The sequence below is a fragment of the Psammomys obesus genome, unplaced genomic scaffold (genome assembly GCF_907164565.1).
Source record: "Psammomys obesus unplaced genomic scaffold, mPsaObe1.curated_primary_1811, whole genome shotgun sequence".
Taxonomy (NCBI): Eukaryota; Metazoa; Chordata; class Mammalia; order Rodentia; family Muridae; genus Psammomys; species Psammomys obesus.
This window is the reverse complement of record NW_026593286.1, coordinates 16,285,554-16,300,825: the sequence shown is the minus strand read 5'-3', so window position 1 is coordinate 16,300,825 and position 15,272 is coordinate 16,285,554. Positions and strand designations below refer to the sequence as shown.

The window sequence follows — 15,272 nt, the reverse complement described above, 5'->3', positions numbered from 1 at the left end:
TCTGATTTCCCACAGGCCCGTGGGTGTCGTTGCCTTCCTCTGGTAAGGAGCCCTCTGCAGTCTCCTGATTGGCCCACCTCTAACACGTACAGGGCCCACAGCCTACTCCCCTCTCTTCCTCACTTAAGGGGTTTCACATGCATGAGTCTGGTTACCCTGCTTGGCATGTCTCAGCTCCATAAGTGGGCACACTGGATCCAGAGAAGCCAGAGCAGTCTTACCATCATTTTGGCAGGAAGCAACCGGGTCCTAGAGGACCCAGAGCATGAGGGGATACTTTTCCTCACGGGAAAGCCACACTGGAGTAGGGGCAGAACTTATCCTCCAGAGCACAGGCAAACAGCTCTCAAGGCACCACTGCCTCTCTGCCTATCCACGTGGGAGCAGGCCCAGAATAGGAAAACTCTAGCTTCCTGTCCAGATTTGTCCAGCCTGTGGTGTCCCCACAACCTTGGGCCTTCACTTGTCCCTGGTCCCCCACCACAGGCATTGTATTTCATCTTAGCCTTGGCCTCAAGGCCCTGCCTACCTCTTACGGTAATCCACTCTGCCCCTGCAGTTTAACGGGCATCTCTCCATTTGTGGGGGAGAACGATCGGACAACACTGATGAATATCCGAAACTACAACGTGGCATTTGAGGAGAACACGTTCCTGAGTCTGAGCAGGGAGGCCCGGGGCTTCCTCATCAAAGTGCTGGTGCGGGATCAGCTGTGAGTAGAAGAGCCCTTGATTGCAGAGACACAGGTCCCCCTCAAACCTTTACCTGCCCACTCCTACCAAGCTCTGCACTTAGATATGCAGCCCCTAGCTCTTAAAAAAAAAAAAATTAAGGGTTTGTTTTTGTTTATTTATTTTATTGATTGATTTTTTTTTTAAAGACAGTTTCTTTGTGTAACCCTGGCTGTCCTGGAATTTGCTCTGTAGACCAGGCTGGCCTCAATCTCAGAGATCCACCGGCCTCTGCCTCCCAGAGTGCTGGGATTAAAGGCATGTGCCACCACCATCCGGCTAGTTTTTATTATTTTTAATCGTGTGTGTGTGTGTGTGTGTGTGTGTGTGTGTGTGTGTGTGTGCACGCACGCGCGCGCGTATGGGTGTGCTGTGCGCCTCTCAGTGATGGTGTCTGTGGAGACCAGAGGCATCAGACCCCATGGGGATGGAGCTACAGATGGCTGTAATCTGTCTGATCAGGTCCTTTGGAAGAGGACCATGTTCTCCTAACCACGGAGCCATCTCTTCAGCCCCAAATCCCCAGTTCTTATGAGGACCCATTTTCTCAACCATTCATGAATGGATGAATGACAAATCATTACTTCTCATCCCCTTTCCAGGAGACCCACTGCAGAAGAGACACTGGAACATCCTTGGTTCAAAGTGAGTCTAGTCCTACCAAGTGTGGTAGAGAGGTGGAGGGAGAGTGCTACTAACAGTTCCATTTGCTGGGCGTCATGCACGTTAACTGTCTGACCTATTAGCCCCATAACAGATCTGTAAAGCATTACAGTATTATTCTCATTTTGTTGATACAAAGAAATAAGGCCCAGGTCAGTGATCAAGCTGAAGTAGCATTGACTCTAAGCATAAGCCTGGACTTCTCTTCCCTATCCTGGGGGGTGGGGGAGGAAGTTCCTCTTCAGGGTTCTCAAGACCAGTCCTGGTCTAATTCCTTCCCTATTTGGGTACCTGTCCCTGTCCTGGGTTGATTCCTGTGTGGCCTGGGTCACTCACTTATTATGAACTCCATGTGGTTGGTTCTCATCATTTTCAAGCCCCAGAACCCCGGGACAGAGTGTTAGGCATTGGTGGGGAGGAGGTCAGCCACTGAGTCCAGAGAAGGCATCTAAATAAATGAGTCATTAGACAACGGCATATAGCTCAGGGCCAGACTGCTCTCCTAGCACGTTCAAGGCCCTCAGTGGGATGCATATCATCCTACAAAACAAAATACTTGTCATTGAACACAATGCTGGGTCAGCTAAAGACAAGCCATCCCGCTAGCATCTCTTGAAGTAAGAGTTTCCTTCCTGGGACCAGAAACAAGTAGCATTAGAGTGAGCCTGGGTGCTACAGGCAGCGTTTACCAGCCTGGACGACCAGGACTTCAGAAGTCTGTTCTTACACAAACAGAGAAAGGGAGCTGGGAACCACCAGGGACCAGTATGTCAGGGACAGCCACCCCGGGCACTGCTTGCTACCTGCCTCTCATCTTACAGTTAAAGAATTTGTCTCAGGTGTGCCTCTGGCCTGACCGATTTGTGGGGACAAGACCCTCAGGAATCGCCACTTCTTGCTCCAAGCCCCACAGCGGACCTTGTTTCTCAGAAAGGTCTAGGTTGACAAAGTGCTGTCCCTCAGGCCCTCTTTCCTGGGTTTGCAGACACAAGCAAAGGGTGCCGAGGTGAGCACGGACCACCTGAAGCTCTTTCTGTCCCGGAGGAGGTGGCAGGTGAGTTTGCCTGGGCCCTGCCTCTGTCCTTTCCACACTAATTTCCTTCTATACCCCACCCCCCCAATGGTGACTCCCTCCCATTCCTGCCCCATCTGCCCTCCTATTCCCAATACCTCTTTGCCCAGAGTTGAAAAGGGCCTGGGAGGCAGTTCCGTCTCTGAATCTTTCCGCTCTGACTATAGCGCCTTGTTTGCAGCGCTCCCAGATCAGCTACAAGTGCCACCTGGTGCTGCGCCCCATTCCGGAGCTGCTGCGGGCTCCCCCGGAGCGGGTGTGGGTGGCCATGCCCAGAAGATCACCCCCAAGCGGGGGACTTTCGTCCTCTTCAGATTCGGAAGAGGAAGAGTTGGAGGAACTTCCCTCAGTGCCCCGCCCCCTGCAGCCTGAGTTCTCAGGTTCCCGGGTGTCCCTCACGGACATCCCCACCGAAGATGAGGCTCTAGGGACCCTGGACGCTGGGGCTGCCACAGCCATGGACTGGCAAGAACAAGGAAGGGCTCCCTCTAAGGACCAGGAGGCCCCCAGCCCTGAGGCACTCCCCTCTCCAGGCCAGGAGCCCCAAGATGGGCCTAGCCCCAGGCGGCCAGAGCTCCGTAGGGGCAGCTCTGCTGAGAGCGCCCTGCCCCGGGTCGGGTCGCGGGAGCCGGGCCGGAGCCTGCACAAGGCAGCCTCTGTGGAGCTGCCGCAGCGCAGGAGCCCCAGCCCGGGTGCCACCCGCCTGACCCGGGGAGGCCTGGGTGAGGGCGAGTACGCGCAGAGGCTGCAGGCCCTGCGTCAGCGGCTGCTGCGGGGAGGCCCCGAGGATGGCAAGGTCAGCGGCCTCCGGGGTCCCCTGCTGGAGAGCCTGGGGGGCCGCGTTCGGGATCCCAGGATGGCTCGGGCTGCCTCGAGTGAGGCTGCACCGCACCACCCGCCCCCTCCCGAGTCGCGGGGCCTGCAGAAGAGCAGCAGCTTCTCTCAGGGTGAGGCCGAGCCCCGGGGTCGGCACCGCCGCGCGGGGGCGCCCCTCGAAATCCCCGTCGCCAGGCTTGGAGCCCGCAGGCTGCAGGAATCTCCCTCTTTATCTGCCCTTAGCGAGACGCAGCCACCCAGCCCCGCCAAGCCCGGTGGTCCCACACCCAGTATCATCAAGTCCCCGGAACCTCCTGCTGCGACATCCAGAGACTCTCCCCAGCCCCCAGCCCCCCAGCCTGTCCCAGAGAAGGTACCAGAGCCTAAACCAGAACCAGTCCGAGCTGCCAAACCAGCACAGCCCCCTTTGGCTCTGCAGATGCCAGTTCAGCCTCTCACCCCCTATGCCCAGATCATGCAGTCACTCCAGCTGTCCAGTTCCAGCCAGTCCCCACAGGGCCCCGCTGTGCCTCCCTCTGAGCCCAAGCCCCACGCGGCCGTATTTGCCAGGGTGGCCTCCCCACCCCCCGGAGCCTCCGAGAAGCGCGTGCCTTCGGCCAGAACTCCCCCAGTGCTAGCTGAGAAAGCCCGAGTCCTCACGGTGCCCCCCAGGCCAGGCAGCAGCCTCAGCGGCAGCATCGAGAACCTGGAGTCCGAGGCTGTGTTCGAGGCTAAGTTCAAGCGCAGCCGCGAATCGCCGCTGTCGCGGGGCCTGCGGCTGCTGAGCCGCTCGCGCTCCGAGGAGCGCGGTCCCTTCCGTGGGGCAGAGGAAGATGGCATATACCGGCCTAGCCCGGCGGGAACTCCGCTAGAGCTGGTGCGACGGCCTGAGCGCTCGCGCTCCGTGCAGGACCTCAGGGTAGCGGGGGAGCCTGGCCTTGTGCGGCGCCTCTCACTGTCCTTGTCGCAGAAGCTGCGGCGGACGCCACCCGGGCAGCGACACCCGGCCTGGGAGTCCCGCAGTGGAGACGGGGAGAGCTCCGAGGGCGGTAGCTCGGCGCGGGGCTCCCCGGTGCTGGCCGTGCGCAGGAGACTCAGCTCAACGCTGGAGCGCCTGTCCAGCCGTTTGCAGCGCAGCGGCAGCAGCGAGGACTCCGGCGGTGCCTCTGGGCGCAGCACACCTTTGTTTGGACGGCTGCGCAGGGCCACTTCCGAAGGGGAGAGCCTGCGACGCCTCGGGGTTCCCCAAAATCAGCTGGCCTCTCAGGCTGGTGCCGCCACACCTTCCGCTGAGTCTCTGGGCTCAGAGGCCAGCGGCACATCCGGTTCCTCCGGTAAGGAGGGACTAGGTGAGGAGTGGGAGAGGGGATGCTAGAGATAGGCTCTGAAAGGAGAAGGGGGCTTCAGAGGCCCGAAGGGAGGCATTGGCAGTGGTAGAGGCTAGGAAGAGGAGGGGCAAGATTTCTGTTGTTGTTATTGTTTGTTTTTTTACTTTGAGAGCTACAGGGATGTGAGTGCTATTTTGTAGTGGCTACGCAAAAGCTCATGAGTCTGGGTCTGTACAGCTGCAGGGGAAAGCCGAAGCCGGCGCCGGTGGGGCCTTTCCAGGCTGCGCAAGGACAAGGGCTTCTCGCAGCCAAACCTGTCCGGCAGTGTCCAAGAGGACTTAGGTCACCAGTATGTGCCCAGTGAGTCAGGTAAGAAGCCTCAGGTTGCTCTCCTGGGTGGGTGAAAGTGGGCCACCGTGAGGACGCTGGGCAGCCATGGGAAAGGCCTTGAGTCAGGAAAACAACAATGATAATTACACTAGCAGCTGCCATTAATTAGCGAAGGCAAGTGTCCTATTAAGCATGTCACAAACGCTGTCTTGTTTAACACCACAGCATTCTTTAAAAGGATGATCCTCGGCATCCTAGCTTACCGGTGGGGAAATAGACTTAGTGAAGCGCTGCTGAGTAGCTTGTCCGAATCTCAGGTCTAATAAGGGGAGCAGCCAGAGCCCAGAGGCATCTCCAGGCCACTCTACTGAGGCCTTTGTTTGGCTGGCCTGTGTCTCTTGGATGACCCTGGAAGGTTTCCGAATCTGGGTGTAATTTTGAAGCAGCTCAAAATCCTACTTCTGTGCATGCAGAGCCCCAGACCCTGTGTACTCAAAGATGTGCTTTGTTTCCCAGCTTGGACTGTGCCCTCTTTCTCTTTCTCTACAACTCTGACCTCCTCTCTGCCCCTCCCTCTCTACAACTCTGACCTCCTCTCTGCCCCTCCCTGTCACCACAAGTCTTCAGAGAAAACTAGCCCTCAGGCTTTTTATCTTGGGTAGAGGCCTACCACATCCCTCATCTGTTTCTTGTTCAAGTGTCCTGGGGCTGCAGGGAGGGAGGTATTTCATCTGGTGTCATTCTACCTGGAAAAGAGGTTATTACTCAAGAAGGCCAGGTTTCTAGGCCAGCAGGATGGTCAGGAGGATGCCACCAGGCAAGGCTGAACCCCTGATCTTTAGACACCATCATCTGTATCCTGGCTCAGCTTTGGGTTAAACTGTTCAGAATGGGTCTAACCTTGCCTTTGCCTTAGCTGGGCTTGAGAGAACTGTTTCCAAGCCTTGGTCAGGGCTGTGGGGCTGGTATGAGTGGGGAGTGGGTGGGAGTGGGAGTGGGGGGGAGACTGTCTGGTTAGAAGAGGATGGGAAGGAAGGGGATGGAGAGAGCATCAGCATAGAAATGCGGGAAAGCTAATTCCTTCCCACCCCAGGTCTTCTTTTCGCTAGTGCAAGCTGATTCGCTGTTGTGCAGTGACCTCTGACCTCATCCTCTTCCTCCAGGAAGAAGCCCCTCCCATGTCCACTTTATCAAATGGGGCTGGTTCTGGGGGGATGACAGTAGGACCGGCAGAGCTGGGCCAGGGTCATCTTTCACCTCTTCTGCTGGCCTGCTTTGTTTCTTCCCTGGTACCCTCACTAGGACTGGGGGCAGCAACTGATGAGACTCTTCCCAGTCTGCTGGAGGATAAGATTGGGACCCCTTCTTGGGGAACCATAGGGCACAGTGAGAAGATGCACACAGTTCTCACACTGCTGCTGAATTCCAGTTCCCTCCTGGTTCTTCAGATACTAGTTTTCTGGGGGTCTTTAGCTCTCTCTCCCCAGGTGAAGGAGGCATGCCCCAATCCCCTGTGACCTAACCAGATTGGATTTCTTTTTCTTAAGGAACAATCCAGGGATCACAAATTCAAATTGTCATGCCTCTGAGGAGCTCCAGCGCAGGAGGACTGCCACAGAGCTCCAAGACCCTTGCTTTGGGCAAGGTCACCAGCCAGTGTGCAGGCAGCTTTTCTGCTTTGCTCAAACAATCCTTTTTTCCAGGTTCAGCTCCTGGCTTCTCTGCTGGGCGTATTAAATAGATAATAGTAACAGCCTCAAAGAAAATCTACTCTTTGGGAGCACTTCCTTCATGCCAATGCTCTATGTGCCTCCTTTCATTCTCAGAGCAAATCCTCCCTACCCAGGCTTGATTGGTCTCAGTCTCTCGGTTCACATATTAGAAACAAAGCGTCAGAAGGGGCACATGACTTAATTAGAGTCTTGTAGTCTCTATTCTGCTCTCAGCTCCTTTCAGAGGCCTGAATGACAATACAGAAATTAGAATGTCAGGAGTCCCCCTTACATCCTAGGGAGGCAGAGGCACCCTTCTAGGGGCTGCCCATAGGAAGCACTGGCTTCAGATCTCTTGAGACTGCAGTCTTTTTTGTTTTTTGGGTTTTTTTTGTTTTGTTTTTTTGTTTTGTTTTTTTTTTTTGAGACAGGGTCACTGTGTAGCTCTGGCTGTGCAGGAGCTCATTATCTAAACCAGGCTGGCTTCAAACTCCATAGAGATTCTCCTGCCTCTGCCTTCTAAGGAATTAAAAGTGTGTGCTACCATGGGCTACCGTATTTATTTATTTTTTTAACATTCATGTATTGTGTGCATTTGTGTGTGCACGCATGCGTGTATGAACATGCTTGAGCACACAGACACACACACACACACACACACACACACACACACACACACGCCTGCCATGGCATGCACGTGGAAGGCAGAGAACAACTTTCAGGAGTCTGTTTTTTTCCCCCTGTCATGTGGATCTGTTGAACTGAACTCAGGTCATAGGGCTCGATGGCAGGCGCCTTTACTTGCTGAGCTGTTACACAGGCTCCAAGACGGCACACTCTGATCACAAATTCTGCACACAGCCCGTGTTAGCTCGGGTCACTCCTTCATCTCCTTTCCCTTCTCAATTGCCCTGCAGTAGCCCAGAGGGAGTTTAAATTACAGAATCTTAACTGTTATCATTTTTCAAAAAGTGTTTGTTTTTATTTTAACAAATGTGTGTAGAACGCATATTTAGTCCTGGTCCTGGCTCTAAGTGATTGATAAATGTGGGGTATGCGCCTAGCATCTTCAGTGGAGGGGAAGAAGGCTCTGTATCTGCTGAGGGCCTGGAGAAGGTGATGTCTGCCACGAGAAAATTCTTGAAGGCACTGAATGAGGTTATACTCCCCACATTTGGCTGAGAGGAGAGAACCATTCCCCATGTTTCCTACTGGCCCTGTTGCACCAGGGCCCACAGACATCTGTCTCTTCCTGGCAAGCAGGCAGGGTCCTGAGCTGTCTCTCTTTTCCTTCAGATTTCCCTCCAGTCTTCCACATCAAACTCAAGGACCAGGTGCTGCTGGAGGGGGAAGCAGCCACCCTGCTCTGCCTACCCGCAGCCTGCCCAGCACCGCGCATCTCCTGGATGAAAGGTAAGTAGATTGTATCTTCCACAGAGATGGGGGAGGGTAGTGACAAATGGCTCCGACTAAAGAGCAGCATGGAAGAGGCTAGGCCATGGGGAGGCAGAAGGAGGCATGTGAGGGAAACCTGGGTTTATTCAGCTGCTCCTTCTGTGCCTTCTTGTCCCCAGATAAACAGTCCCTGCGTGCAGAGCCCTCAGTGGTCATTGTATCCTGCAAAGATGGACGGCAGCTGCTGAGCATACCCCGGGCTGGCAAGCGGCATGCTGGGCTCTATGAGTGCTCGGCAACCAATATCTTGGGCAGCATTACCAGCTCCTGTACTGTGGCTGTGGCCCGTGAGTTAGGGGGGGCAGGGCCAATACAGTACTCAAAGCTACAAGGAGGTCTGACAGGGCTTAATGAACCCTCAGCTGAGGCCTCTCCTCCTCCTTCCAGGCATCCCTGGAAAGCTAGCGCCTCCAGAGGTGCCCCAGACCTACCACGATACAGCACTGGTGCTGTGGAAGCCAGGAGACAGCCGGGCACCTTGCACATACACTCTGGAGCGGCGGGTAGATGGTGAGGGCGAGGCAGGAGGAGGGGAGGAAGGAGTCATCGGGTGTCAGGACAAGGGTGGGGGCTGCTTGGGAAGGCCAGGATCCTCTTAGAGTCGTCTTCTCTGGGCTCTATAGAGACAGCATGGAGAGCTGGGGCCATTCCTTCTGTGGCCTCAGTCTTGCCCTCTGCTGCCCACAGGGGAATCTGTCTGGCACGCTGTGAGCTCAGGTATCCACGACTGTTACTACAACGTGACACACTTGCCCGTTGGTGTGACTGTGAGGTTCCGTGTGGCCTGTTCCAACCGTGCTGGGCAGGGACCCTTCAGCAACCCTTCTGAGAAGGTCCTCATCAGAAGCGCTCAAGGTCAGTGGAAGGTGGTAGTGGCCGAGCCCAGGAGCTCCCCCCACTCACAACACTCAGTGAGGATTTATTTCTTTATTTTCGTCTCTTCTTAGATTCTTCAGCACAGCCAGCTGATGCTCCTCAAGATGCCCTTGTTACCTCAGGGCCAGCCAGGGCCCCACCTCCTGACTCTCCTACCTCACTGGTCCCCACCCCAGCTCTTGCTCCCCCAGTCGCCCAGGCAGCCACTCTCAGCACCTCAACTTCCCCTACGTCTGTCAGGCAGGCCTTGTCCTCACTCAAGGCCAAGGGTCCACCGCCCCAAACCCCTCCACGAAAGCACAGGGGGCTGCTGGCTGCCCAGCAAGCAGAGGCCACCCTACCCAGTATCCAGGTCACCCCAAGTGAACCCAAATCTTCTCTCCCTGACACTGGAACCCTGACCCCAACCTCTATTCCTCAAGGGGTTAAACCAGCACCTTCCTCATCTTCCCTGTATATGGTGACTTCCTTCGTGTCTGCACCTCCAGCCCCTGAGCCCCCAGCCCCTGAGCCCCCTCCTCAGCCCACCAAGGTGACTGTCCGGAGCCTCAGCCCAGCCAAGGAGGTGGTCAGCTCCCCAACACCAGAAAGTACCACTCTTCGACAGGGCCCCCCTCAGAAACCCTACACCTTCCTGGAGGAGAAGGCCAGGCAAGCAAGCATGGGGAAGGGGAAGGTGGGAGAGTGGATGGGACATAAAGAACAGAGTTTCAGAGAGCAGAGCAGATTGTTCTGGCTGGACTTGGAGGAAGACGCTGAGATACGGGTCTTTAGAACTATTGGGTTCGACTAGGTACCACCCTGAGCTTGAGCCCACAAGCTGTCATTTAATCTTCACAACTGTGAGCGGAAGGCACTACCTCGTTATCATCACAACTTTCACAGATGAGAAACCTGAGGTCATGGGGTCTTCCAAGGATAGCCAGGAGTGCTGGAATCTTTGTTCCTAGCACTGAACTCCAAAGAGGAAGCCCACTGCATTCTGGTTCCCACGGTCCCTGCTTCCCATTTTAGCATTCACAATGGTGGCACTCATCCCGAGTCTGTGGCCTCTCTCTTACACACACAGGGGCCGCTTTGGCGTTGTGCGATCATGCCGGGAGAATGCTACAGGCCGCACGTTCGTTGCCAAGATCGTGCCGTATGCGGCAGAGGGCAAGCGACGGGTGCTACAGGAGTACGAGGTGCTGCGGACGCTGCACCATGAGAGGCTCATGTCCCTGCATGAGGCCTACATCACCCCCCGGTACCTTGTGCTCATTGCTGAGAGCTGTGGCAACCGGGAGCTCCTCTGTGGGCTCAGCGACAGGTAGCTGGGTGTTTCCTGGGGGAACTGGGTAACAGCCTCCTGGGGAGGCTGACTGGAAGAGCATGGGTTTCTGCTCTGCTGACACCCCACCCCACCCTAGATTCCGGTATTCAGAAGATGACGTGGCCACCTATGTGGTACAGCTGCTACAAGGCCTGGACTACCTTCACAGCCACCATGTACTGCACCTGGACATCAAGCCAGACAATCTGCTGTTGGCCGCTGACAATGCCCTTAAGATCGTGGACTTTGGCAGTGCCCAGCCCTACAACCCTCAGGCCCTGAAGCCCCTTGGACACCGCACAGGCACTCTGGAGTTCATGGGTAAGAGGGCCAGCAGCCAGTCATGGTAGAGGGTTGGAGAATTGCCAGAAGGGCATGCCAGGGTACCTGCTTCACCCACATGTTCATACGCATCAACTATTACGTAAATAATGGACAGAGCCTTTTCCATTGATCCTTACAATAGCCCCAGAGTTTGGCATAATAGTACTCCCTTTTTACAGATGAGGAAGGAGAGACACCCTGACGTTAAGTGTTTGTCCAATTAGACAGTTACAAATAACTGCGATGGGATTTGCAAAAGCTGGAAAGACAAGAGAATCAATTACGACTGTACAGAGCAGGGAAAACCAGCAGTCATTTAGCTACCTGCTAACTGGTGCTTATTATCTCAATTCCTTAGAGTTATTCTACAAGCTATACTTTATAGGTGAGACAATGGAGAGCCAGGCAGGCTTAGTAAATCGCCCAAAGTCCCAGAGTTAGAGGGGGCAGGCTTGGGATTAGAGCCAGCCAGGCTGATTTCAAAAGCCTCTTAATCTTGGTGTTGGCCACACTCTGTGTGAATGGAAGCACTGCTTCGGAGCTGATCCGAGACAGCTTGTGAAGTTGCGTCTTGGGTCCTCTGGAACCTCCATCATTTGGTGCCTCAGGTGGCCCACATGTCCTGGTGGCCGCTCCCACCTATGTCCTGCCTGCTGCTCTGGTTTTACTCATAGTATGGTAACCCACCACGGTCCTGTTTCTTAAGGTCCCAGAACCCTTCTCCCTAGCCTGCCTCTCCTTTTTTGCCTGCCCCAGGGAACTTAAGTCAGGTTGACCTCTGTCTCTTGTCAGCTCCTGAGATGGTGAAGGGAGACCCCATTGGCTCAGCCACAGACATCTGGGGAGCAGGTGTGCTCACCTACATCATGTGAGTGGCCAGGCCCTGCTCCAGATCCCTGCTTTTCTCTGCCCACGATCCCTTTCTCTGCCTGTCCTAGCCCTCAGCCCACTTTTGCCCACACCTCTTCCTTCATGCCATCTCCCCAGCACACACCCAGTAGCAAACTGGCACTGTCCCTGGGTATTGTGCCCTTCCCAGGTGCCCTTGCACTAATGTTTCTTAGGCCTGACAACTGACCATCATTCTAAGGTAAAGGCAACGCTCTCACCTGAGAGTGCCAACTCACCTCTCTTCCACAACAGGCTTAGTGGATACTCCCCATTCTATGAGCCAGACCCCCAGGAGACAGAGGCTCGGATTGTGGGGGGCCGCTTTGATGCCTTCCAGTTGTATCCTAACACATCCCAGAGTGCCACACTCTTCTTAAGAAAGGTCCTCTCCGTTCATCCCTGGTGAGTAGTCCCCCAACCCGCCTCTGAATGCCTGGCTTCTCTTGGCTAAAGACTCCTAACTCTTCCATATTGTGCGGCGGCGGTAGCAGCTGTCATCCTGCCTACCATTTAAAGCCCATAACAGCCCTGGGAAAGACAGAACCACCATCCCTATTCCAGACACTGGGAAACTGAGGCCATGAGCTGCCCAGTATCACACACATATCGATGAGTCAGGATTGGTAAAGGGCCTGAGGGAGGACACAGCTTGCCTTCTCCAAGAGCTTTCCTGGTTCATGGTCCCTGGTTCGCCTGGCAGGAGCCGGCCCTCACTGCAAGACTGCCTGGCCCACCCATGGCTGCAAGATGCCTACCTGATGAAGCTGCGCCGCCAGACACTCACCTTTACCACCAACCGGCTCAAGGAATTCCTGGGCGAACAGCGACGACGCCGGGCCGAGGCTGCTACCAGTCACAAGGTGCTGCTCCGCTCCTACCCTGGCAGCCCCTAGGTGGCATGGACCACGGCCCGGCCGCGGGCTTCAACTCGGGTTCCCACTCATGCTGCCTAGGACATTCCAGAGCCCATGCTGAGCTGGACAGGCCGGGGGGGCTTCAGATACCAGCAGCAGCAACATCTGGCTGGCCTATTACCTCATGGACCTAAGGGGACAAGGCCTCTGGGGCTTGAGCCGGATGTCACCCCGGCCAAAACCCAGAACGGGAGACCCACTGGCCAGGCTGGGCAAGGGTGAGAACAGAAAGAGGCAAGAAGGGAGTGGAGAAGTGAAGAGTGAAAAACAGAGGACAGGAAGGGAGGAACTTGTGGAAGGTTCTGGGATGGGGTGGGAGTGGTATATCTCAGGGAGAACCCAGTAGAGGAAGTGGCTGAGGAGGAAGAAGGATCCCATGGTATGGGAACAGTAAGCCGGGAGAGAGGATAGGAGAGGAAGACAGGACATAGAGACAGTGCCAGGAGCCATAGCAGAGATATAAGGGAGGGCAGAAAGGTGGAATGGGAGCAGGCTGGTGGGGGGGGGCAGGCCAGGCTAGCAGCTGCATCTTCAGAAAGAGAAAGGAGAAAGGCAAAAAGATATGTGCCTAAGGTCACTCAGGCTGGTCTCCTATCCCAGCCAATGCAGTTCTGGCCACTCTACACTGGCCCAGGGATGTCCCCACTGCTCCTCCATGGCCTTTGCCCTTCCTCCTATTTGTATTTATTTATTTATTGCCTTTTACGGAGTTTTCCTTCCCATCCAATCCCTATTGCCTATGTTGTCCTGACCACCCCCTCAGCCATCCAGCTGTCTGTGCAGCTCTCTGTCTGTCTGTCACAAGGAAAATAAAAAACAACAAGCAGCAGAATCTATGTGTGGTCTCTGGGTGGGGTGAGGAGGAGGAGGCTGGGTGGCTTGGAGTGAGTCCTGGGTGGAGCCACACCTTCTCTAGGCAATGACAACTCATTCAGGGGTCAGTATCATCTATGACACCCTTCTAATTCCTCCTTTAGCTCTCACTACCTTTTTTTTTTTAAGATTTGTTTATTTTTTTATGTATACAATATGTGACTGCATGTACACCTGCACGCCAGAAGAGGGCGCCAGATCTGATTATAGATAGTTGTGAGCCACCATGTGGTTGCTGGGAACTGAACTCAGGACCTCTGGAAGAGCAGTCAGTGCTCTTACCCTCTGAGCCATCTCTCCAGCCCCAAGCTCTCACTACTTTTCATTCTTAGGGGAAGGAAAACTGCAGTCAACTTTGCAGTTTCTAGAATGCTGGCAGACATACTGCCAAGATAGAAGGCACACCTTCTATCTTGACCCTAGGGACTCACCTCTGCTCATACATGCTCCTTCTTTGTAACTTGAAGAATGCTGGGCTCTGGAACAGACCAGCTGCATCCCAGACCTATCTCAGCCTCTTTTACTCTTGCCCTTCCTCAGAACTAAGGAGAGATGGATTTCATCTCAATAATTTGTTAAAAGAGACAGTGTAAAGAGCTGTAGAAGGAACAGGGGTTGGGGAGGGTGGCTGGCCACAAGTTCATGGGATTAGAACACAGATCTTATCCAAATACATGGAACAGCTGTGAGTTTTCAGGGCAGCCATGTCCAGCATATTCCTAGGACACATCAGGCTAGACCTTCTTGTCTCCATAGAGAGTTAGGAGTCTGCTGGGCAATGACTGGACACACCCATGCATCACCCAAGAATGGTTACCAGGTCCCAGAAATGAACTTCCTGGACCTGAAGTAGAAGAAAGAGGGAGCCAGCTGCCCTGTGTTCTACCTTGAAGCACTACTCTTGGCAACCTGAAAGGAACAAACCTCTAACATAAGCAGAGAGCATCAGCACTGGTTTGAAGACCCTTTGACTCAAGCTCAACAGACATTCTGGCTTCCTAGGACCTCAGGAAAGAGGCAAGGCTCATCATCATAAAATAACAAGGAGTTAAAACTGGTGGGAAGGGATGAGAGAGACACCTTGCCCACCCATCATTTCAGTTATGAATATATACAGTTTGCCTGCGAGGATCTCCAATCCCTTACATACTACAAATGCTTTTGTATAAAAATGAGGTGCCTGAACTCATATTTTAATAAATGCTAAAAATTTCCCTCCTGTCCCCCTTTGATCTGCAGTTCCCTTTCCATCTCCATTGGAAATGGCATGTGCACTGCTTATTCCAAACCTGGAGGAGCAAAGGTAATTTATGTCAGCAGAATGGTGTCAAAAGTTGTTCTGATCAAAAGGTGACAATGCCCCACACCTGAGCAAGTGCTTACAATGGGTGGAAACAATGCTCCCATCTGGTGCCCTAGCCTGCACAGCCTGGACTGTCCACTCAAGGCCCCGAGAGATGACCTTTACCACAGCCTGGTGCCCTGTGCATCAGCCCCTAAATGACTTCAGTGAACCTAGGGTGTTGGTATAATGTTCTTTTGGAATGTACACACCTTACCCTTGTTCATTCAAATGCTGATTTCTCCTCCCCACTCTCTGGTTTCAATCCGGATATTGCCTTGTAATACTTATTCTAAGGGTCCTGTCTCAGCTTTGGGTAAACAGGCCAAAATAAAGCAACTAGCCACAATGTTGAGCAATGGGAGGAGCCAGAGGGCAGGAAACGAGTGGGAGGGGAAAGGGCGAGGAAGAGAGGAGAGAGCTAGAAGAGAGAGCTGGGAGAACAGAGGCAGGAGCAGAGATCTTGGAACCATGAAGATAGATGAGCTGGACTTAATATATCACTAAAAGCAAGTATAATGTGGGAAATCTAAATGTTAGGAAACTATGAGGGCTTGGAGGTTTAGGATGAACAAAGTATTGCCCAGCATTGTGTTCTAGGTTAATTAAATAAATCCCAGTCTCTGTGTGGTG

At 54.1% G+C, this 15,272-nt stretch overlaps 1 protein-coding gene across 2 annotated transcripts in view; it reads left to right on the top strand.

Moving 5' to 3' along the window:
- Nucleotides 1-13,248, top strand: part of Speg (striated muscle enriched protein kinase) — a 49,654-nt gene extending 36,406 nt beyond the window's left edge. For both annotated transcript variants that reach the window (XM_055616584.1, XM_055616583.1), the window contains exons 28-43: nucleotides 16-42; nucleotides 560-712; nucleotides 1,334-1,376; nucleotides 2,380-2,448; nucleotides 2,648-4,616; nucleotides 4,848-4,979; nucleotides 7,949-8,065; nucleotides 8,227-8,394; nucleotides 8,495-8,617; nucleotides 8,795-8,962; nucleotides 9,055-9,634; nucleotides 10,053-10,292; nucleotides 10,393-10,616; nucleotides 11,412-11,487; nucleotides 11,763-11,912; nucleotides 12,211-13,248. In XM_055616584.1, coding sequence (XP_055472559.1) covers nucleotides 16-42; nucleotides 560-712; nucleotides 1,334-1,376; nucleotides 2,380-2,448; nucleotides 2,648-4,616; nucleotides 4,848-4,979; nucleotides 7,949-8,065; nucleotides 8,227-8,394; nucleotides 8,495-8,617; nucleotides 8,795-8,962; nucleotides 9,055-9,634; nucleotides 10,053-10,292; nucleotides 10,393-10,616; nucleotides 11,412-11,487; nucleotides 11,763-11,912; nucleotides 12,211-12,403 — 4,432 coding nt within the window. In that variant the 3' untranslated portion in view covers nucleotides 12,404-13,248. The remainder of the gene's footprint in view (nucleotides 1-15; nucleotides 43-559; nucleotides 713-1,333; nucleotides 1,377-2,379; nucleotides 2,449-2,647; nucleotides 4,617-4,847; nucleotides 4,980-7,948; nucleotides 8,066-8,226; nucleotides 8,395-8,494; nucleotides 8,618-8,794; nucleotides 8,963-9,054; nucleotides 9,635-10,052; nucleotides 10,293-10,392; nucleotides 10,617-11,411; nucleotides 11,488-11,762; nucleotides 11,913-12,210) is intronic.
- The last annotated feature ends 2,024 nt before the right edge of the window (nucleotides 13,249-15,272 follow it).